Source organism: Chiloscyllium plagiosum, unplaced genomic scaffold (genome assembly GCF_037043375.1).
Source record: "Chiloscyllium plagiosum isolate Xiang-an unplaced genomic scaffold, Cpla_swu_hap1 HiC_scaffold_24, whole genome shotgun sequence".
Classification (NCBI taxonomy): domain Eukaryota; kingdom Metazoa; phylum Chordata; class Chondrichthyes; order Orectolobiformes; family Hemiscylliidae; genus Chiloscyllium; species Chiloscyllium plagiosum.
In genome coordinates, this window is record NW_028270162.1 from 5,308,473 (window position 1) to 5,333,522 (window position 25,050).

Sequence of the window (25,050 nt, forward strand, 5' to 3'; positions counted from 1 at the left end):
AGAATCCAGAGAAAGTATATTCCTGTTAGGGTGAAAGGGAAGGCTGGTAGGTATAGGGAATGCTGGATGACTAAAGAAATTGAGGGTTTGGTTAAAAAGAAGGAAGCTTATGTCAGGAATAGACAGGATAGATCGAGTGAATCCTTAGAAGAGTATAAAGGAAGTAGGAGTATACTTAAGAGGGAAAAACGGGGACATGTGATAGCTTTGGCAAATAGAATTAAGGAGAATCCAAAGGGTTTTTATAAATATATTAAGGACAAAAGGGTAACTAGGGAGAGAATAGAGCCCCTCAAAGATCAGCAAGGCGGCCTTTGTGTGGAGCCACGGAAAATGGGGGAGATACTAAATTAATATTTTGCATCAGTATTTACTGTGGAAAAGGATATGGAAGATAAAGACAGTAGGGAAATAGATGGCTACATCCTGCAAAGTGTCCAGATTACAGAGGAGGAAGTGCTGGATGTCTTGAAACGGTTAAAGGTGGATAAATCCCCAGGACCTGATCAGGTGTACCCGAGAACTCTGTGGGAAGCTAGAGAAATGATTGCTGGGCCTCTTGCTATGATATTTGTATCATCGATAGTCACAGGTGAGGTGTCGGAAGACTGGAGGTTGGCAAATGTGATGCCATTGTTTAAGAAGGGCGGTAAAGACAAGCCAGGGAGCTATAGACTGGTGAGCCTGACTTTGATGGTGGGCAAGTTGTTGGAGGAGGGACAGGGTGTACATGTATTTGGAAAGGCAAGGACTGATTTGGGATAGTCAACATGGCTTTGTGCATGGGAAATCATGTCTCACAAACTTGATTAAGTTTTTTGAAGAAGTAACGAAGAAGATTGATTAGGGCAGAGCAGTAGATATGATCTATATGGACTTCAGTAAGGCGTTCGACAAGGTTCCCCATGGGAGACTGATTAGCAAGGTAGATCTCATGGAATACAGGGAGAACTAGCCATTTGTTTACAGAACTGGCTGAAAGGTAGAAGACAGAGGGTGGTGGTGGAGGGTTGTTTTTCAGACTGGAGCCTGTGACCAGTGGAGTGCTACAAGGATTGATGCTGGGTCCTCTACTTTTTGTCATTTACATAAATGATTTGGATGCGAGCATAAGAGGTACAGTTAGTAAGTTTGCAAATGACACCAAAATTGGACAGCGAAGAGGGTTACTTCAGATTACAACAGGATCTGGACCAGATGGGCCAATGGGCAGAGAAGTGGCAGATGGAGTTTAATTCAGATAAATGCGAGGTGCTGCATTTTGGGAAAGCAAATCTTAGCAGGACTTATACACTTAATGGTAAGGTCCTAGAGAGTGTTGCTGAACAAAGAGACTTTGGAGTGCAGTTTCATAGCTCCTTGAAAGTGGAATCGCAGGTAGATGGGATAGTGAAGAAGGCATTTGGTATGCTTTCCTTTATTGGTCAGAATATTGAGTACAGGAGTTGGGAGGTCATGTTGCAGCTGTGCAGGACATTGGTTAGGCCGCTGTTGGAATATTGTGTGCAATTCTGGTCTCCTTCCTGTCGGAAAGATGTTGTGAAATTTGAAAGGGTTCAGAAAAGACTTACAAGGATGTTGCCAGGATTGGAGGATTTGAGCTATAGGGAGAGGCTGAACAGGCTGGGGCTGTTGTCCCTGGAGGGTCTGAGGCTGAGGGGTGACCTTGTAGAGGTTTACAAAATTATGAGGGGCATGGATAGGATAAATAGACAAAGTCTTTTCCCTGGGATCGGGGAGTCCAGAACTAGAGGGCATAGGTTTAGGGTGAGAGGGGCAAGATATACAAGAGACCTAAGGGGCAACTTGTTCACGCAGAGGGTGGTACGTGTATGGAATGAGCTGCCAGAGGATGTGGTGGAGGCTGGTACAATTGCAACATTTTAAGAGGCATTTGGATAGGTATATGAATAGGAAGGGTTTGGAGGGATATGGGCCGGGTGCTGGCAGGTGGGACTAGATTGGGTTGGGATATCTGGTCAGCATGGACAGGTTGGACCGAGGAATCTGTTTCCATGCTGTACATCTCTATGATTCTGTAACCATTCTTCATTGCTGTAAAAATTCAACTTGTTCACTAATGCACTTTAGGGAATGTACTCTGCTATCCTTAACCGATCAGGCCTGCATATAACCCCAGACCCACAGCAAGGTTGTTGACTCGTAACTGTCCCAGGACAATTAAGGATGGGCAATAAACGCTGACTTGGTCAGTGATACCCACCCATGAACAAGTAAAGAAAGGTTAGTGAATTATGTAGCATGTGTTCAGTTCAAGAAAATAATCTTTCGTTACCATCCAGCATTCTCTTTTGAATTCTGGCCAAAAATGCTTAAATCAGACTGATTTGCAGACTTTGTTGGATCTCACTCTGTGTACCTGTCCCTATTTTTCAATCCGTTTATGGCCTGAGACAGTAGAGACCTATTTGAGTTAGGTATTTGCCAAGAGCAAGTTGCTTGCTGTTTAAGGTTCATTGGGAAATATAATCAGAAGTATTTCATTAGCATCTGAATTGCTTGTCAACTCTGTTTTTCATTTTAACTTTAAACTTAACGTCTTTTTACTTTTGTAAATGTTATACTTTTAAAGTCCAGTATTTCAAAGTAAAACCTGTATTCCCCAGTTAAATCTTGTACAAAATATATCTTCAACTGTGACAGACAGGAATGTATAAACCTTAATCCTCTATAGATTCCATTGAGTTAAGAAAAAAAACATTGTTTGGCATGAAAGATGGAACCAAAGCAATTATATCGTGGAATAGGTGAGGGGGTTCCTTTAGAGAGGAGAAAATCAAACAAAAATTCTTTTTAAATAAAGAACCAAAGTTGGAGCTGTTGGACCCAAGAGATGGTAGCAGTCTGTAAGATTTGCAGGAGACAAAGAAATTCTTTTTGAAGAAATAGAAGAGCCTTTGTGGTTTTGAATCGGGTATGGATAAATCATCTATTTAAAAAGCAGCTAGATATCCTGAATGTGGCTTTACCAGGGAGGGAGGCTGCATAATGGTACACCATTCAGGAATATGCAATGCTGGGCATCAAAGGTTTGGGCATCCAATTGGGAAGGGCTGCTCAGCTGGCCATATCAGCAGTGACTGCTGCTGGGGCTGCTGATCCTGCAAGAAGAGAACATGTAGAAGGATGTGCACCCTCAGTTACGATGAGTAGTGTGTGGATACCAGAGCTAGTCACTTAGGAGGTGGCAAAATTTGGAGGGGAGGGCATGCAGTGCCTTTTCTTCCACAATTTAGATTAGATTCACTACAGTGTGTTGGCTTATGCGGACTCCAAAGGCACCACAGCTGCATGCAATGGTGGCCCCCTTCTCTAGCTACTGGTACGGTACCATTGGATACAGATTAGATTAGATTAGGTTCCCTACAGTGTGGAAACAGGCCCTTTGGCCCAACAAGTCCACACCGACCCTCCGAAGAGTAACCTGCCCAGTCCCACCCCCCCTCCCCATCTGACTAATGCACCTAACACTTTGGGCAATTTAGCATGGCCAATTCACCTGACCTGCACATCTTTGGACTGTGGGAGGAAACCGGAGCACCCGGAGGAAACCCACGCAGACACAGGGAGAATGTGCGAATTCCACACAGACAGTCACCCGAGGCTAGAATCAAACCTGGGACCCTGATGCTGTGAGGCCACAGATCTAACCACTGAGCCACTGTGCTGCCCCTATGAAGGAATTTTCTTGGCTGCCTTCTTTTCCAGTGCTGTTTCCCATCAGCATTGAAAATTCATTAAATGTGAAAGTGATTAATTCACTTAAAGCTACTTTAACTGGTGTACTTTAGAATTGGAGCTACTTGTATAATTGTACAGTGCAGAAGAGGCCCTTTGGTCCATGAAGTCTTCACTGGTAGAAACTACTCTTAAATCTGCACCAATCCCACTTTACAGCATTTAGTCCATATCGTTGAATATTATTGCATTTCAAGTGCCTATCTGAATACTTTCTTAAAGTTATGAGGTTTCCCTACCTCAATTAGCCTCCCAGGTAGTGCATTGCAGATTCTTGTCACCTTCTGGGTGAACAATTATTTCCCTCTAAACCTCTTGCCTTTCATCTTAAAAATATGCCTCATTCTTATTGACCCCTGAACTAAGGGGAACAGTTGCTTTCTATCTACCCTGTCCATACTTGTCATCTTAAGCACCTCATATAGGTCCAGTCTCAACCTTCTCTGCTCTTTTAAAAAAAACAACACTAGCTTATTCAGTCCCTCGTCGTAGGTAAACTGCTTCATCCCAGGCAACATTTTGGTGAATCTCCTTTTCACCTCCCTCCAGTTCAATCATATCTTTCCTGTAGTGTGGTGACTGGAACTATACACAGTACTCCAATGTACCCTTACCAAAGTTTTGTACAGCTCTAACATAACCTTCCTGCTTTTACAATCTATGCCACTACTGATAAAGGCAAATGTTCTGTATGTCCCCTTAATTACCCTATTGACATGTTCTGCCGCCTTCAGGGAACTATGGATAAGGAGCTCAAAATCCCTCTGTTCCTCTGAGTTTCCCGAGTGTTGTGCCATTCATTGGGTACTCACTTGTCTTGTTGCTTCTTCAAGTGCATCACCTCACACTTTTCAGGGTTAAATTCCATCTACTGTTAATCTCCCCATCTGACCAATTCCTCTGAATCCCACTTTAGCCTGACACTTTTCTCCTCACTGTCTACCACTCGGCTGATCTTTGTCCTCCACAAATCTACTTGTCGGCACTCCCATAGTTTCCTCTCTATTGTTATTATTATCATCACCAATAAGAGACCCAGCACTGATCCCTGTGGTCTCCCACTGGATATTGGCCTCAAGTCACACACACCGCATTTGACTACCACCTTCTACCCTTCCACTAAGCCAAATTTGGATCAACCTTGCCAAGTTATCCTGGATCCCATGTCCTTTTCCCTTCTTTCAGTTTCCTGTGTCGCACCTTGTCAAAGGCTTTGCTGAAATCCACATAAACTACATTGAATATGCTACCCTATCCATACGCTTGGTCACCTCCTCAAAACATCCAGTCAAATTTGTTAGGTGTGACCTCCATCTGCAAAAACCATGTTGACTATTCCTGATCAAACCTTGCTTGTCCAGATGGAGATTAATACTCTCCTTCAGCAGTTTCTCCCAACAGTTTCCTTGCCAGTGAGTCTCACACCAGTGGTCTGTAATTTGGTGGCTTATATTTACTACACTTCTTGAAAAGTGAAACCACATTAGCTAGCCTCCAGTCCTCTGGCACCTCTCCTCTGGCCAGAGAGGAATTAAATAAACCTTTTGGGTCAAAGCCTCTGTAATTTCCTCTTTCACCTCACAGAGCAGCCTGGGATACAACTTGCCCAGACCTGAAGGTTTGTCCATGTTTAAGCCCATTACCTCCTCACTCTCTATGTCAAACTGCTGACGAACCTCACTGTCCATCCTCTTGAATTCTATACCTATGTCGTCCAACTCCAGAGTGAAGACATGTGAAATACTGATTTAACACCCGACCAATTTTCTCTGGCTCCACATTTAGATTACCCCCTTGGTTCCTTATGGCCCTTAATCTGTCCCTGGTTATTCACTTTTTGATATACTTCCAGAATATCTTGAAATTCTACCCAATCTGACCCTGCCAGTGTTTTTCATGATCCTCTTTATTCTTCTGATTGCTTTCTTAAATTCCTCTTGCACTTCCTATACTCTACTAGGGCTCTGTTGATTGTTTCTCTTTCCACCTGTTAAAAGCCTCTCTTTGTCTTCTCAGACAGCCATGAATATTCCGAGACATCAGCGTTCCCTGGGGGTTTTGCTCTTGCACTCAAACAAAAGAACCATATTGTACCTGTAATCTTGCCAATTTTATTTTGAATACTCCGACTGTTCTATTGTAATTTTATCCAGAAGTACCTGTTCCCAGTCCACATTGGCCAGACCAATCCAAAACCCTTCTTGACACACACCTTTTTTTTCCATAACAAACTTAAAATGTATGGTCATGTGGACACTTTAATTGAAATGCATCCCCTGTCATCTGTCGGGCGTCATTCCCCAGAACTGGATGCAGCACTGCACCATTTGGGCCTTCTACATTTTTTTACTGTATACATTTCAAGAAATCGGTCACCTCTAAACCCTTTACACCAATGTCTAAGCAACTAATGTTGGAAAAGCTGAAATCCCCTTTTTTTTTAAACAACTCCCTGAATTGTTTGTGTGTCTGCTGCTCTATTGCCACTGACTGTTGGGGGAGGGGTGTCTCTAATACACTTACAACAGTGTGATTGCCCCCTTTTTATTCCTAAACTGTATCCATAAAGCCTCAGTTGAAGACCCTTCCAAGATATCATCCCTCTTTGCTGCAGTAGCTGACTCCTTAATGCAACACCTTTCTCTGTCATGCCTTGAAGATCCTTTACACTGGAATGTTGAATTGCCAGTCCTCTGCCATCAGAAACCTGGCTATAACATCATGATTCCACATGTTAAACTATGCCCTTAACTCGTCTGTCTTTTTGTGTTCATTTTAGTGGTTGTATATGGAAATGCTAATTTTATTTTGTCATGGTGTTCCAGTATTTTGTGAACAGACATTTGGTCATTCTATACTTAACTGAAATGATCATTTTACATCTCCATCAGACTGAAGAGACCACTAACTTGGGTTAGGTCTGGGTGAAATTCTTAAACCATTTCTGGACAATGGGAAGTTAATCTGAGCAACTCACTGTTCTGATTCACTGACTGACTGAATTTCAAGACATTGATTTAATAATTGATAACATTAGACTCCGGTCTGGAAATCAAATTTAACTAAAGTTCACATTTTAGAATTGTGTGTGTAATTTGCATTGACAATTGTAATTCATGATTTGTTGTATTTGTACATGTAGTATGATTTAAGCAGCACAATCTCTATTTGTTGGAGAGAAGCATTTAAAAATTGTAAATACTTTTGCCTTAACTGGCCAGTTGTTTACAGTGTACTACTGCTTGATTTAGAAAAAAATGATTTTAGAGATATGGAGTATTTTAATGTGCCCACTTTTATTGGACTAGTTGCCCTGACCAGACAACTTTAAAGGTTAACGGGTGTCCACCACATTGCTTTGTGGAGTCACCAACAGGACAGGTTCCCCTCCCTGAAGGATGTTTACAGATGAATTGAGGATTTGGATAACTTGTTTGCCTGCAATCTATCATATAGGCCAAATGCCTCCTTGTGGCCTTTTGGCTGCCTCCTCCACTCTAACAATTCTGCTATTCTGAATTCCATTTCCATTTCCAATAAATCTTCCTTCCATTTGGCCTACATAGCCTGCTATTGTAGATTCTTTTCACCTTCTGTGGTTCATTCCTAATCAATTTGATAGCAATGAAATATCAGCATAAGATTTCCATCGTCTGGTTGCAGATTACTATGCATTGCTTTTATAATTTAAAACAGCAATAAAAAAAATTGCTTTTTTTCTGAAATGAGTCTGCATTAACTTGCTGAGTGATATTATGGTATAATTATTTTTATTTCAGGAGAGGTAATTTGCTGCAAGCTACAAATGTTTAACCTTTTTTTTTCCAGTTTGCATCAATGGAAAGCAATTTTAGCAAAGCTTGTGTTGCCACTTTTATCTAAGTTAATTGTTGATGCAGTTGTATCCAGTCTTGATTGTCTTTTTAAAATCTGGTATCACACTGGACTCAGAAGGTGCCTGTGACATAGCTGCACAAAACACCAGACTTGTGTGGCCACAAATAGTCTGACAGCAGTCATACATGACCAGTTTGAAAGATTCCGACTTTCTTTGCTGGCTGACTGCATGTGAGGCTTGGGGACCATGAACTGGCACTGCTATTACTCTTCTAAGTTTGGTATAAATGCCATGAATTTGGGTCCCCTCCTATAAGAAGAAGAATGCCAAAATGGAAAAAGAGCAATGTAGCTTGATGTGAGGAAACAAAAACAATTTTTTAAACTCATTTGTTTATGGGGTGAGGGATTCGCTGGCTAAGTCAACATTTATTGCCAATTTCAGAACAGTTAAGAGTTGACGACATTGCTGTGGGTCTGGAGTTGCATGCGTCCAGGTAAGGATGTAAGAAGTTTCCTTTCTTAAAGGACATAGTCAACCAGATGGGATTTTCCAGCAATCGACAATAGATTCATGGTAATAATTAGACTGTTTAATTCCAGATTCTTTTTGAATTCAAATTCCACTATCTGCTAGTGAACCTGGATCACCAGATCATTTCCTGGGTCTCTGGATTAACAAACCATATCATGAGATTATTGCCTACCCCGTTATTGAAGTATTTAAAATGATGAAGGAATTAAATAGAGTAGAAAGAAATGAAATGTTTTTAGCAATTAAGGGCTCTAAGATGAGGGAGCCTCAATTTTACAAAAAGATAGATTCAGGACAGTGAGCAGGAGAAACCTGTTTGCGAAGACTACATAAAAGTTTGTAAAGAACAGGAAGAGCAGCATAATTTCACATTTACAATGAATTGCTCTTAATTCTCAAAAAGAAAGTAAATCTTCTGGGTTGGTGTTCGAAACAAACTCAGAAATCACATGATGCCAGGTTGTAGTCCAGCAGGTCTATTTGAAATCACAAGCTTTTTGAGCGCTGCTCCTTCATGTGAAGTGACAGAGAAGCAAACAGATGCCAAATTTATAGGCATTGAGATCAAAAGATCGTACAAATGATATGAGTGAACTGTTGAATAATAAGTCTCTGCAGGTGATCAAAAGTGTCAGTTGGTGTGAGGAAAGTGTCAACAGCTGAATATCAAGTAAAGGGGGTGACCTATAATCTGACTAAATGAGGTAGAGAGGTAATTACAAATAATCAAAAATAAAAAGGTGCTGGAAACAAACCAAATGACTGGAGTAACATGGTAAGTATGAGTCACATGTTAGGGGTCTAAGCAAAGTAATAAGTATTCCAAAACCATGCAAACTAATTAAGGTTGAGAGAACATAGCAATTTAGATTAGATTACATTACAGTGTGGAAACAGACCCTTCGGCCCAGCACGTCCACACCGACCCGCCGAAGCGCAACCCACCCATACCCCTACATTTGCCCCTTACCTAACACTATGGGCAATTTAGCATGGCTAATTCACCTGACCTGCACATATTTGGACAGTGGGAGGAAACCGGAGCACCCGGAGGAAACCCATGCAGACACGGGGAGAATGTGCAAACTCCACACAGTTTGCCTGAGGCGGGAACTGAACCTGGGTCTCAGGCGCTGTGAGGCAGCAGTGCTAACCACTGTGCCACCGTGCCACCCACAAAGGGCGATAGTGTCAAAATAGGACAGTAAGGAAGGTCTTATAGATACAGAACAGTCTGGTGGGGTCACGCAGTGCGACATGAACCCAAGATTGTGGTTGAGGTTGCCTTCATGGACGTGGAACTTGGCTATCAGTTTTTGCTCTGCGATTCTGCATTGTTGATTATCTTGAGGGCCTCCTTTGAGGATGCTTACTTGAAGATTGGAGGCTGAATGTCCTTGATCCCTGAAGTGTTTCCCGACTGGGAGGGAACATTCCTGTCTCGCAATTATTGTGCGGTGTCCATTCATCCGTAGCCATAGCATCTGCATGGGCTTGCTAATGTATCGTGCCTTGGGGCATCCTTACTTACATCATTATGAAATAGACCACATTGGCAGAGTCACATGAGTATCTGCCATGTATGTGCTGGGTGGTGTTCCCATGTGTGATGGTGGTGTCCATATCAATGATCTGACATGTCTTGCAGAGGTTGCCATGGCAGGATTGTGTGGTGTTGCGGGTTGATGTCCTGAAGGTTGGGTAGTTTGCTGCGAACGATGGTCTGTTTAAGGTTTGACAGTTGTTTGAATGCGAGAAGTGGAGGTGTAGGGATAATCTTGGTGAGATGCTCATCGTCATCGATGACATTGAAAGCTATGAAGAACACTGACTAGTCAAGCCCGGAGCGTTCCTCCGCACAATGGACGTTTCAGCACTCTACACCAGTATCGCCCATGATGGCGGTTTCTGGAAGAGCTGTGTAATGAAGCTCCATTGATTGTTCTAGAGTGTTGTGGGATTCCAGTAGTCCTGAGTTGACTGGCTAAGACACCAGTTGAGAGAACATTTTTATTTTAAAACGGCATGGACTATGTCCACTGACAAACTATAAAGATCAATTATTGACTTTTTTTTGAGAACCATTTCCTTAAGGGTTGATAATCAAAGGGTATAGATTTAAGATAGTTACCAAAATAACTGCGCTAGCATGCTGAAAGGCTGCTCTATGAAAGAGTGGCTAAGATTTGGAATCTAATTAATTGGGTAGCAGATACAGATTCAGTTGTATCTTTTGAAGACAGTTGGATAATTACTTGGAACAAAAAAATGCAGAGCTATGGGGAAAGAGCAGGGCTAATTGGATTGATCTTTGAAAGCATTGATGCGGACCTAGTAGGTAGAATCATTTACTTGTGTTCTGTGCTATTTTCTGATTAGCTTTCTGCTAATATTTAAGGAGTTGGAATTTTTTTTTGAACCAAATGGAAATTGTCACAATTGCTTTGGTTCAAAAAGTGCCTGAGAAATATTGTTTGAAATTTCCCCAGGGACATAAATATTTGATCATCAATGACGTGTTACAGAGTGACGCACACCAAATGAGGCCATTGGGTCATTTGCCTGTATTGGGTTTTTTTTTGAAAGAGTTAGTCATACAGAATTACTCAGCTGCTGTGTTTCCCCCATAGTGGAAGAAGAGTTCCTCCTTCCAGCATTCGGTTCACTTTAAAAAGCCATTTGGATTAATCCACCTACTGTTTCAGTGTGTTCCAGATCAAAACAACCAACTAACTGGATCAAAACAAATCTCACCTTCCTTCAGATTCTTTTTGTTAATGAGCCTAAAGCTGTATCCTCGGAGTATTAACCCTCTGACCAGTGGAAACTGTCTCATTCTTAGCTATCAAAGCCCTTGATGATTTTGAACATGCATTATTAAATTATCCCTTGACTTCCTTTATCAGCAACTCCTTCCAGCTTCTCTTAGTTTCTCCATCCACCTAAGGTCCTGGATCCCTTGTGCTAAACCATTCACTGTTAGTAAGACTTGGAAATGTTTTTGTTTCATTTATAATATTAAAATTACATAGAACTTTGATTAGACCATACTTAGAATATTATGAACAGATCTGGTTTCTGTTATATTAAAAAAATGTAATGTAAAGCACTGGGGCACTGGAGGAATGTGAATGTGACACTATTGTTTAAGAAAGAGGCAAAGGATAACTCCGGAAACTACAGAGCTGTCAATTTGACCTCAACAATGAGAAGACTAATGGAGTCCATAATGTGGGATTAGATACTTATATAGAGAAAAATAAGTTAATACTAGGCAGTCAATATGGCTTTGTCAAGGGCACAACTTTAATTGAGATCTTTGATGAGGTGACATAGGCAGTGGATGAGGGTAGTGTTATAAATATTGTTTATTAGGACTTTCAGAAAGTACTTTATGTGGTGCCATATGGCAGGTTGGTTAGGAAATTAGAAATGTTTGTGGTTGATGGCTCCTTGGCAAAATGGATTAGAAATTGATTAAAAGATAGGAAACCGAGGGAATTTCTCAGACTGGAAACAAATTGAAAATGGTGTTCCCAGGAATTGGTGATGAGATCGTCGCTTTTTCTATTTTATATAAATGATTTTGGAGATGGCTGTTGAGGGCAAAATCTGAATTTGCAGATGGTACTAAGCTGGGGAGAGTATGATGATGATGATGATGAGCAACTTCTGAGGGACATTGATAAGTTGGCCAAATAGGCAGACATCTGGCAGATGAATTTCAATGCAGAGGAATATGATATAATAGATTTTGCGAGAAGAAACATGGAGAGTTATTACAGGCTCAATGGTAGAACTTCAAGAGGAGTGCAAGAGCAGACGGATCTTGAGGCTCAAGTACAGAATTCTCTGAAAGTGACCAGGCAAGTTGAAGCAGTTGCTAGGAAGGCTTATAGGATTCTTGAGTTTAAAATAGAGACATAGACTATAAAAGCAAGGAAGTGACCACATTTGGAAGGATGTTAAAGCACTGGAGAGTGTGTAAAGAAGATTTTCTTGAATGATGCCAGGAATTAGATATTTTAAATACAAAAAGATTCAAAAAGTTGGGCTTATTCTCCTTGGAGCAGAAAAGATTAAGAGGTGACCTTATTGAGGTGGTTAAAATGGTGAACAATTTTCAACGTGTAAATTGTCAAAAGAGTTATGAGTGAAATGAAGAGAAACTCCTTTACTCCAAAGTTAAAAATCACACAACACCAGGTTATAGCCCAACAGATTTAATTGGAAGCACACTAGCTTTCGGAGTAATGCTCCTTGATCAGGTCCGAAAGCTAGTGTGCTTCCAATTAAACCTGTTGGACTATAACCTGGTGATGTGTGATTTTTAACTTTGTACACCCCAGTCCAACACCGGCATCTCCAAATCCTTTACTCCAAGTTGTTAGGATTTGGAATGTGTTGCCTGGGGAAGTGGTCAAAGTGGATTTCATAGGAGATTTTAAAAGGAAGCTGGATGGATGTTGAAAGGAATAAAATTTAAGGACCACGGAAATAAGGAGAATGGAACTTGCTCTTTTGGCAGCCATTACAGACCTGGGTCAAATGGCCTCTTGTACTGTAAAATTCTACAGTTGTAAAGATAACCGGGCTGAGAGTTTTTGATTCTTGGATAGATTTCACAGACTGGGGATCTTTTCTTTAGAAAAGAGAAGATTGAGGACTGACCAGATACGGGATAGGCTTTTACATTAGGAAAGTGTTTGATCGGTTTGATGTAAAGATGGCACCAGTACAGGAGCCAATACAGTGACTGGACAGAGAGTGGGTGAGGTTTAGAACTCTAGCAGCCACAATCTTTTCAACAATCTCATTAAGCAGCATGCTACTTTTGCTTATTGAATGTGGTTTCAGCTTTTGCCTTTCGCTTGCCAACCTGCTCTGACTCCAGTACTTTCTACTTTGCTTATTGTTAAGAGTTTTTCCTTTATGCCAGTGTTTGTAGTAGTAATTCCCTTCCTCCCTTACTTAACAATGAGCTGTCCTGATTCGGGCTTTTGTCCAGGGGTTGAAATTGTGATTGTTTTCCCAGTGGCCTTCATTTTAGTGCTAACAACTGTGGTTTTCTTTTGTTATGTTGCAGTCTCTGCCTTGGACATAGAGATGGACTGTTCTGCCTATTTCAATTTTTATACTCCGTGCAGGCCTCATTCTTCCCTCATCTCAAAATATATCTGAACCTTCTCTTAAATATCATTATACTGTTTGCCTCAATTACCCACTCCTGGCAGAAACTTCCAGATTCTTACTAATCTCGGGATAATTAGGTTTCTCCTGAATTATTCCCAATTGGATTTATAAGTGACAACACTAAATTCAGGATCCTGGATTAGGATTTCCCCACAATTAAAGCCATTTCTCTTCATCTACTTTACCAACCCTCTATATAGAGTTCAAGGTAGTATTTGTTATGCATAGATTTATCATATTTACTCCATTAATAAAGATTATTATTTGATATTTCTAATATTACTTGCACACAGTCAGCCTATGTGTTAGGGCTGTTTTAGTATATAAATTATTTAAAGAATGGCTTATTATGCTTATGTGGTTGGCTCTCAACAATGTCGATGCTCCTCTGGCAAAGTCTACTTATGCAGATATTTAACAGTGGCAATTATAGCTCATTTATGAATGCACTCCTTCTGAGTGCAGTTATTCCAGCTTTAAGTCTTGTAGTAGCACAGAATTGTTAGAGGCCTTGTCTTTTGAATGAGATGTTAGACCAAAGCTGTAAAGGAACCATGCATTATTTTGAAGAAGGCCATCATCAAAAACATGATCTTATCATTATTGCATCACTTTTTCTGAGAGCTTGCAATGGGCACATTGGGTGCTGTCTTTCTTATTTTACAACAGTGACAGTATTTTTAAAGTCCATTGGCCCAAATGCTTTGAGGCATCTTTGGGTGTGTCATATGAACACTATGTAAATGCAAATTGCTATGGCTGTTCTTATTCTAATAGTAGATGCTCGTTTAGGAGCTTATATCATGATTAAATAAGTTGCACAGATAATCATTGCTGATGATAAAAGACTTCAGCCAATTACAAATTTATCAAAGTTTGAGATTATACTAAATACTCTGATTAAAATTAAGCAACATAATACATTCAATTTACCCTAATAACAGGATTGTCAATATTCCTGAGATGATCACTCGTTTTAGCTGAAAATTTAATTTAATAGCTAGTCTTTGTTGATTTTTGTGCACATTTTTTGTTGGCTGTGTGAAGTCTCTGTTTGCTGTTTGGTTTACTTTTGGAGATCATTTTAGACATGATCCCTAATAAGGTGAGAGGTCATCATTCATTTTTTTCTCCTTAGCATTGTGACTGACCAGCTTTTTTGTAATATGATGTGGAGGTGCTGGTGTTGGACTTGGGTTTCAAAGTTAAAAATCACACAACACACAACAGCAGTGCTCCGAAAGCTAGTGCTTCCATATAAACCTGTTGGACCATAATTTGGTGTTGTGTGATTCTTAACTTTTTGCAGTATGTATACATTATACCAATAAGTAATATGTTCCCACATTCTGACAGTCTTGAGCTGTGAAAACAAAATGTAAGCATTTTGCGAATGCCATTTTGTACATTTGGGTGTGTTACTTGCTCAGAACGTCCTTCTGCACAGTGATGGACAGGTACAGATCCTTTGGTCCATCCAGTCTGTACCCTGTATTCCTGATGAAGGACTTTTGCCCAAAACGTCAATTTTACTGCTCCTCGGATGCTGCCTGAACTGCTGTGCTCTTCCAGCACCACTAATCCAGAATCTGGTTTCCAGCATTTAATCCAGAATCTGGTTTCCAGCATCTGCAGTCATTGTTTTTGCTCAGTCTGTACCTATATGATTGTGATGCCTTGTGCATTTTAAATACTAAGATTAACATGAAGCAAAATTACTTAGATGTTAGCTAAATACTGTCTATCCCATCTGGAACCTTGTGATCTGTTGGGTGAGAAGAAAGGCCCAGGCCAATTTGGGAAAAGTAAATCTGATCCATTAAACCAATTAAAACTAATCTAGGGGATCAGTCTGGCCCTGATTAATTCCTTGTACCATCCATCCCTTTGTGAAATGATCATCGTTATACCGAGAAAATGCTTCCATTCTCATTTGAAGGAATATCAAATTCTGAGCCTGTTCCAGAGTTTCACTTGCTGATATTGAAAATTGATTCTAAAAAAACTGGACTATAAAAACTTGTAATCTGAAATATGACCCCTTCCTTTAACCAATTTAATTGGCATGACAACTCAATGTATTCCCTTCATAACCTCTAAACCTCAATCAACTGATCTGCAAGTCTGCACTTCACTAAAGCTTGAAAGGTTAGTCTGTATTCATAACTAGGATAATACTTTAAAGGCTAAATGTGGTGGGCTGAAAGTCCAAGATGGATTGATATCTATAATCTATTAAGTTTAGTTAGTTATTATGTCAAATGAAGAGATTTAATTTGCAGTAAGATGTGGTTGAGGTACATATAGAGCTTATTCTAATGTATACATGTCGCATTATATGCCTCTTATATAATGCTTTCTCACTAACCTAATGTTGCTCATCATTTTTTTTTATTTAAGTTGAAAACCCCCAAAGAGCTTCCTCAGATCTTCATGCTGTGGAAAATGTGCCTATATCACTAGCCGGAGTGCCATTGAGTGAGTGCATGCTGCATATAATGTGATGTAACAACAGTGTCCCATCACACACAAATCTGATACTTTCAATATACTGCACCCCTTGCACCATTAGTTTGGCCCTTGGAAGCATTGAAGTGAGGTACCTGGCTGTTCACTAATTTGCACAATACTTTGAAGCTTTTAAATCATTTTACAAATTCTTCCAATGAAGTCTTGAAAGAGTTAAGGCATTTGCTGAAAGTCAGAAGTTTCATGCATGATGAGCAAGTCTGCGTTGACCTTGAAGAGGAGATGCTTCAGTAAGCTTTTTTGTTATTGCATAATATTGCGAACTCTGTGTTTTGCTTTTGACTTCAGATCAGAATAAAAGGCCACGGATAGAAGGTGGTCGTCATGGAATGGTTTTCCAGCATACAACTATGACTACTTTAGGATCTCCAGCTATTGTTCCCTTACAGCAACTCATGCCAACAGTGCAGGGTAAGAGATAACAAACACATCTTCACATACACATTTTGATGTCTTCTCTCATTTACAAGGACCTTTTTCATTTACTTAGCTTGTGTGTAAACATCCTTTGACCGAGTATCCATCTATTTAAAGTGAGATTAATGGTTTCAGTAAGGGTTTCGTTTCTATTCTGTTTCTTACTCCGAACTTTAATGATTGTGAACAATGCCAGTTTTAAAGTGCCCACAATCCAACCAGTATGCATGAACATGAGCGACATTTTCAAAAGGCTAAAATTTCTGTTTACAGGGAGAGGCTGCGAGAAATTATAAACTCAGTTCCATCCATGTTAATGATACTGCCTTCCAGTGAGTTAATTGGTGCGTTAGAAAGAGGGCTGTGCTATATTGAAAGTATCAGTGTAATATAAATGCAGTATGTGATGTTTTCAAACTGTGTATCGACGTACGCTCTCACAATTGGTGTTTCAGAGCACATTGATCTCTGAGGAAAGCATACTTGTCCTTTAATGAGGTTTTGAACATAACTTTGCTTTTTCTTTTAATGCAGACTGTTTAAAATTCTGTTTGGAATGTGCTTTATGTTTTCCAGTAGATACATGCATGGTGTGGCCAACTTGTGGTGTGTAGACATCAACTTTTCATTTTTAGCACTTTCTAATCATAAAGGTAAAGAAGGACTTACAGGTGATCTGTTAACCTGTTAGGTAGGCATCAGATCCTTTCAGAGAGGTACCTTGTATTCTGAAATTTGATGCATATGCCCTTCTTCCAGTTTTATTTTTCTATACTCATGATTGTCATTAAGTAGTGCCATATTTTATTGCACCTTCTGCTTTTCCTCACATTCCTCTTATATTCCATGAAAAGTCTTCAGGTGTCAACTGTGACACACACTCCTCTGAATCAAAGGGTTGTGGTTTTCAAACACTTCAACTACACTAGTCCTTCAGTTCTATACTGAGGCATCGCTGTACTGTTGAAGTACCCTCTCTTGGGTGAGATGTTCACTGAATGCCTGTCTTTGCTCTCAGATGGAGGCAAAGATTTCACACTCAATATATGAAGAAAAGCGCAGGAAGTCTCACCAGTTTACTGACTGATATTTACCCAAAACTGTTTTAAAACTGATCATCTGGATATTTTCTTATTGCTGTGATTGGGACTTCCTCGTAGGCATATTGGCTATACTTCAAAAGTGAAGTCCGTCGGCTGTAAAACACTTTTTAAAATGTCTTGAAGTATGTCAGTCGCTGTATAAATGTAGCATCTTTATTTCTTTGAATTTGAACCCTAAGTTTTTGATGACTAACACAAACAATCACGTCAAGTCACATGTAATGCTACAGGCTGAATTTAGCATTGAACTAATATTTACAGGCCAGTCATGTGCATTTTGGTTGGGAGAACTTTTCCTGATTTATCAGTCAAGATCTGTGCAAGAAAAATAGACAATATCACTGTGTATAACCATTTCAGTGTTGCTATCAGTGCTTGAAGTCAGTCCCTAACTGATTCCAGCATATCATCAGGATTGCACATTCTGTAAGTGGCTCTGCAGTTTTGAAACAACATGTGTCAAAGCAAACCTCCCAACAAACATTGGATGGCTTACCTCCATTCTAAACGCTCTGAACCACTCAATTGCTCTTAAAATAATGCTTACTATTCTATAACGCCTTATTGCATCATAATGTGTGAAACAGAAGTGCATTGACAGTTGTTACTTAGCCTACATAACGATCACTTCAATCTTAATAAGTTTCACCTTGTTCAGAATAATGTTTACTCAGCCAAGGAAAAAAATACTTTATCTTCACTGACTAGGCACACATTAGCTTCTTCCAAGCTCTATGAAGTGAGAGCGTGTTTCTTGGTGCTTTAAAACTGTACCTCTGGAGAGGGAGCCTGTGGGGAATTTGTGGTGTAATTCAACTTTTGTCTGAATGACGTGTTCTGTTTTCTTTAACTCTCATTTCCCAAGATAGATATCTGAGCATGTTGGTGGGTATTGAGTCGGTCTTTGTTTTCCTTGCAGTTCCTGTATGTTGCCAGAGCTGTAAGGTCAAACTGTATAGGTGGGTTAACTTGCACTATGTGTAATGCACAACTTGTTCCAGTCTGCCATTATTGACATGCCTGTTTGCTGTTTTTCTAAGTCATTAACAGGTCATTAACTGAATGTGCATGCTTAAATTCCCAGAATGACCAACGTTTGTTTTGTACAAAATTTGAAGGTAAATAGACTAATTTGAAAATGAAGTGCTTATAATTTGCAGGTGACTTGAGTGGTAAGTTTCTTTCTATATCCTTAGGTTCAAACTGCTCATGTAAAGCTTCCGCATCGCCTTGTGGATTCTGTATTTTGCGTTATTTAACTTTGTAAATTAATGGTATCATACGTATCTTTCACAGAGCAGTTATGGCAGGAATAGGGGACTGTATATTTGACATTAGAGTGAAAAAAGGCTGTTTCTTTCAGCATTTGATTTTCTGCTTCCTGCTCTGTTCCTGCACCAGAAACCCAATAATCATAATTGCATTTACAATTCTGCAGTCTCACAAACAGTTTAGTTGTATATATCATCATCATAACCCCCGACATGAACTTCACTTACAAGTTTGAGACAACTCTGTGTTTTATCTGTTTAAGTCGGATTGAACCCTCTAGGGTTGAGCTGGCTCAGTAAATTTGCTTCTGTGAAATTTTACAATGGCTTATTGAGTTAATTTACTTCTGGTATCAGTAAACTATTTTTCTAAAAATTCGATAGAGCATGATGACAGAAAAGCCAGTGTTGAATCTCGACAAGGAATTCTGTGCCAAGAATTTTTTTATTCCCTTTCGTCAAGTGTGCTGACAAGGTTCAGTTTGATTTCAATCAGGTTTGGTTTTAAGAATTATTTTACATCAAGGGCATCTTTTATGAGATATTTGGGAATTGAGTAGCTCTACATAGGAATTTAAGAAGAACTGTTATGTAGTAGAGAAGCACACGTTTGATCATACAACTTGGAAGGAGTGTATTTGGCCCATTTTGTCCGTTTTGCCTCTTGGAAGGAGCTATCTGATTAGCCACATTGTCCAAAACTCTGCAACTTTAATGTTTATCCAGTCTCTTTTTGAGTGTTGCTATTGAATTTGTTTCCACTACCTTTCAGTCAGTTCACTTTAGATCATCAGACCTCTGTGTTGTATTCGTAGAAAGGTAATCTCATTTCCGGTTACTTTACCAGTTTTTAAAATTCATTACCAAATTGTTATCAACACTCTGGCCATGGAAACAGTTTCTTCTCGTTCACTCTATCCAAAACCCTCATGGTATTGAACATAAGTACATCTGCCCTTTTAACCTTTTTCATTTCTAACAAGAATGTTTCCAACTTCTCATGTTCCACTACATGACTGAAGTTCTTCACCCTGGTGAATTTTCTCTGCTCCCTCCCTAAGGTGTTGATGTCTTTCTGAAGGTGAGATGTCCAGAACTGGTCACAATATTGCCAGCTGATGGCTAACCAATGTTGTCTAAACAGTTAGTGTAACTTTTATGCTCTATTTCACTGTTTATGAAATCCATGATCTCGTAGATTTTGTTTTTAGCACTGCTTCACAGTCTGACACTATGGATGATATTTATACTATGTTAATTGCATACATTCACCATTCACTAGAAGTAAATGACTTCGTTAAGACGAGAACAAATAATGCTAACTCTACGTTCTCTGTGCTTCACATTTCCTCAGGTGGAATGCCCCCTACTCCTCAGACGATACAGCTTGGTGGCCAGAAACAAAACCAACAGCAATACGACCCTTCCAAAGGACCTCCAGTGCAGAACGCAGCTAGCCTGCACACGCCTCCACCCCAGCTGCCTGGCAGACTGCAACCTACAGTTATGCCATTGACATCACTCCCAGCTACTATTCAGTTAACACAACAACACGTGGTTGAAACCCAGCTGCAACCCCATCCCCAGCTTCACACCCAGCCTCTTCTCCAGCCCCAACCCCAGCCTCAAAATCTTCCACAAATCAAGGCTCAGCAGCAACCTGTTTCTCTTTCTCAGTCTCAGACCCAGCTTCAAGTTCAGCTCCAGCAGCAGGTGCAAGCTCCACTTCATGTGCCGATGCAAACCCAACCGTCAGCACAACTTCAGTCACAAGCACACCTTCCTCAACAGCAGGTAAATATACTGTGTGAAGGTGATTTGTGTGCCAAATCTATTGATCAAGATGAAAGTTACCTTTTTAAACTGTAATGATTCAAGCAGAAACCAAAGACATGTTGACATCTGTGAATATACTTCACTGTAGATACTTTCTGTGCTTCCATTAGTATCATAATTTCTGGCTTTAGCTAACTACTTTGTATTTCTGACATTCATTATTCTAATTACAATCACAAACATAATCAGAAATTGCTGGAAAAACTCAGCATGTCTGGCAGCATCTGCAGAGAGAAAGCAGAGTTAATCATTCTGGTCAGTGACCCTTAAAAACTTTATGTACCCCATTGTTTATCTCAATATATCAGCAAAGCCTTTTATTCTTTACTCATTGTGTGATTATCCAGTTGCTCTTTGATACAATTGATATGATTTACCTCAACTACTCCCCATGGCAGTCAAAGTATGTATGCAGAAAGTGGGAACAAGGTGCTGAATTGAATGATCAACCATCATCACATTGAATGATGGAACAAGCTTGCTCATGCTGTTATTTTCTATGCAACCCTTATGCAAAATTATTTGCTTCTAGTTCCCAGATTGGGAATCTAGCCAAATGTACCCTAGTGCGTTTTGTAAAAGAAATATTGTTAACCTGTATTGTTGCTTTTAGCAGATTTGTCATTCTGTACCCCTAGATATTTTGCTCCTATATTCTAGCATCCAAAGAATATATGATCTCCTTATTTGATCTGCTGGAATGTATTATATCATATTGATCACTAATGTTTGCTGAATATATCTCCATTAATGTAATATTTTATTTGCGGTAGTCTGCTTCTGTACTGCATCATTGGTGTGTGCAGCTTTAATACCCTTGACCAACTCATTGGAGGATGTCCACACTACCAACCACCTCTCCTGTCGATCACCTTCTTTAGATAATTCTCTCTGTCCGTGCCATTACTGCTTCATTTCCCCAATTTGATTTCCATTTATTTACGCACGACCTTGTCAAGTGCTCTTAAGGTGTTCATGAACTTGCCTGAGTGCTACAGAAATGCAAGTATGTGTTGTGATATTTATACAAAGAATTTGCTGCTTATGTCAAAAATGTATTTTGTCACCATTTTATATTTACATTTCTGATTTTGTACAGACTGTGACGCTGATGCGATCGACAAGTGACTCTGGCCAGGCATGCCAACGATTGATTGCTAATTCACTGCCTACCTCATCTGTGCCACAAGTGACCCTTTCAGGGACAATATCTTCTGCGCCTGTACATCAAGCATTGACTAATAGGACTCCCCTGGCTGCAGGCAGGCCAGTGTCACCAATCTCTCAATCCAAGCAAATGGGATTGGTTAGTTTATCAGTCACGGTACCACCTAAAGCCCAAGTGGTGTTACAGAATTCGTCACTAGTTTCACAGGATAGCACTACAAACGCAAAAGATAAAGTTGTTGAACAGGTGAAACAGGTAGGCATTAACTTGTAATTTAGATGTTTCAGTCTGGCATTCCTGCCCGAGTGATCTGATTGCTTAGCTTTTACATCATAGAGAAAGAAATGGAAAGATCTCTTGAGATGGTGTGATGCACTTAGGTGGGAGGGGCTTGAGAGGAAGTTAAACATTGGTCGGTTCTATAACATTATGCACTGAAAACTCACATGCTTTACGCTGTTTGATTTTAGTTTAAGAATGAGACTAATATTTTACTGATTGCTGTGTACCAGGAGTTTGGTTTAATATAGCGTGATGAAAAGCATATAAAATATTTTTTCCAATTTTGATGGTTGGAGTAGTTTAAAGAAAAAGGCAGGGTGATGTGGGTTACTTTTAAGTTAGGAATAGTGATCTAAATCCAGCATTTCTCACAAAGGGTGTGACTGTAGCCCTCTACAGTGTTAATAGAATAAGATATTTGTACTTTTGGGTTTTTCACAGCCGGTTCGATACATAAAATTTCACAGCAAAGAATTCTGAGTTCAGTTCAGAAAAGTCAAACATTGAGTTCAGAAGTAAGTTGTCTTTTCTCTCCAAGAGGAGTAGTTTTTTCAGTTTGAGGAAGCCAGTTACTCCAGCAGAAGTATGTAGCTTGAGAAGCCTCCTGGCCTCTGGATAGAAATCTGCAAGTCATTAGAACTGAGAAAGTTTAGGTCTTCAAATTTGCAAAAGATTCCTGACAGCAGATCTGGAAATGAATCATCACTTTGTCTCCATCTGTCAGAATCTGCAAGAGTGGAGTCTTAGATGGTATTGGGAAACAGTTTGAAACTTCATTATGATATTTGCATTAGCATCTTTTTGCTGATTTATGTGCATATTACTTGGTTTGTTCAGTTTTCGTATTTTGTGTTGTGTTGTTAAAGAACACCTTGTGTAGCCTTGTGTGGATATGTTTTAGAAAGTAACCACCGTTACTTAACTGTAATATTTAAAGGATATGATCTATCAAGCCAGGTTTCATTCTGGGATGTGACATGTCCTGTAGTATCCATCAATTGGGATCAAGACAATACTTGCTTGGAGAAAAAGGTTAGAGGAGGTTCTTAATTTGACAGATGTTTTATTATTTGTACTTGGATTATTTTTAAGTGAATGGCACAAGACAGTGCTTCATCAACTCCTTGAAGGGCTTAGTGTACTGTCAATTAGCCAGTATGCCTTCCCAATCTCAACAGAATTCAAAGAAGGAGTACCACTTCAAGGACCACTAAATTTTCTGGGTATTGGGCAAGACATCCAGGGCTTTGGGGATTGCAAGTCACCCATGCATTGGATCACTTGTGTTATTGAACAAATATGATGTTTCAGTATGCAACATCAGCAATTAGTTGTGCCAAGTGAGTTGACCACCTCTTAGCTTATGTTTTCACTATATTCTTTGGAGTTTAGAAGAATGATAAGTAAGCATGCAAAATCCTGACAGGACTTGGCAGGATAGATGCAGGAAAGATGTTTCCTCTTGCTGGGGTGGGGCAAGAAGCAGGGGACACAGTCTCAGTAAGTATCAAGCCATTTAAGATGGGTGAGGAGGATTTTTTTCATTCAGAGGGTGGTGAATCTTTGGCATTCTTTATCCCTTAGAGCTGAGGCTCTTTCATTTAAAATGTTGAAGAGTGGGGGAAAACAGGTGAACATTCAGCTGGGACTGTGAAACTTAGAAGGAATACAAAGCTCCAATCTATATCTTTTTACTCTGCATAGATCTCAAGTTGCACCAGATTTAGTATTTATCAATTGGAGTTCTGTGGACTGTGTTAATTTTGCCCTAATGCACTTTTCATTAATAGGAAAATCAGATACATCAACGAATTGCTGAACTTAGAAAAGAGGGGTTGTGGTCATTGAGGAGACTGCCACGACTTCAGGAAGCACCACGGCCAAAGTCTCACTGGGACTACCTGTTGGAAGAAATGCAATGGATGGCTGCAGATTTCGCTCAAGAAAGGAGGTGGAAGATGGGCATTGCTAAAAAGGTAAACTAGAATCTGATATTGTGCACTAACAGAAAGGAATGAAGAACATATGTATCTGCAACTAATCTCAATTCTCTAAATACCTCCCAAGACTGCAAGAAACTATAGAGAGTCATGAACTCAATTGATTGACTCCATCTATACTACCCGCAGCTTTGTGAAAGCAACCAACACAATCAAAGACCCCCTCACCCCAACTATACTCTCTTCCTTTGGGTAGAAGATGTAAAAGTTTGAATATACATATTTACAGATTCAAGGATAGCTTTTTTCCCTGCAGTTATCAGACTTTTGAACAGACTTCTCAAATGTTAATTCTGATCTCTCTATCTCTGCACCTTCTCTGTGGCTGTAACATTGTATTCTGTGCTCTGTTCTGCTACCCTGATACACTTTATGTAGTACAATCTGCCTTGTAGCACACAAAGCAACATATTTAACTGTAATTTGATACATATGACAAGAATAAACCAATCAATCATGGAATTACTTCCTGTCGATAATTTTTCTTGCTGCTGAGCTGACCTACGACATTCATGTATAACTATAGCTTCCAAAACTGGAAGTCAATGCTGAGAATGTTTAGTGCACAGATCTTCTGAAGGAATATTGCCACAGAGTTTTTCAAGTGCATTTTCACTGTTATATGGGTAAACACAGCAACTAGATGGCATACAGGAAGGTCCGTAAACAGTGACAGAGAACATGTCCCTTTGGTTAATTTTTGGTTGTGCTGCTTGAGAGGATTTCTTTGTCCCAGAGCACATCTGAAATAATTAATTGGCCATTCGGTCTTGAGGTTGTCAAGCGGCACCCTACATATTCAAGTTGTTTTCTTTAAATGAGAGATCTTTGTGCCACTAATCTATGATAGTCATGAATAAATTCAGTAGGGAATTCAGGATCAGTGTCTTTATCCGAGGACTTGGGGGTGCCATTGTTGGCCTGGAGTGGACAAAGTTAAAAATCACACAACACCAGGTTACAGTCCAGCAGGCCTGTTTGGAAGCATTACATTTTTGGAGCACCGCTTCATCATCAGGTCGCCTGATAAAGGAGCGGTGCTCCGAAAGCTAGTGCTTCCAAATAAATCTGTTGGACTATAACCTGGTGTTATGATTTTTAACTTTATCCAAGGAGTGGT

At 39.8% G+C, this 25,050-nt stretch overlaps 1 protein-coding gene across 8 annotated transcripts in view; it reads left to right on the forward strand.

Moving 5' to 3' along the window:
* Positions 1-25,050, forward strand: part of ep400 (E1A binding protein p400) — a 151,469-nt gene that overhangs the window by 25,289 nt on the left and 101,130 nt on the right. For 6 of the 8 annotated variants that reach the window (XM_043715351.2, XM_043715350.2, XM_043715352.2 and 3 more), the window contains 4 exons: positions 16,142-16,264; positions 19,999-20,438; positions 21,580-21,903; positions 23,721-23,906. In XM_043715351.2, the coding sequence (XP_043571286.2) occupies positions 16,142-16,264; positions 19,999-20,438; positions 21,580-21,903; positions 23,721-23,906 (1,073 nt within the window). The remainder of the gene's footprint in view (positions 1-16,141; positions 16,265-19,998; positions 20,439-21,579; positions 21,904-23,720; positions 23,907-25,050) is intronic. The other 2 variants (XM_043715354.2, XM_043715356.2) reach the window with 1 other exon arrangement.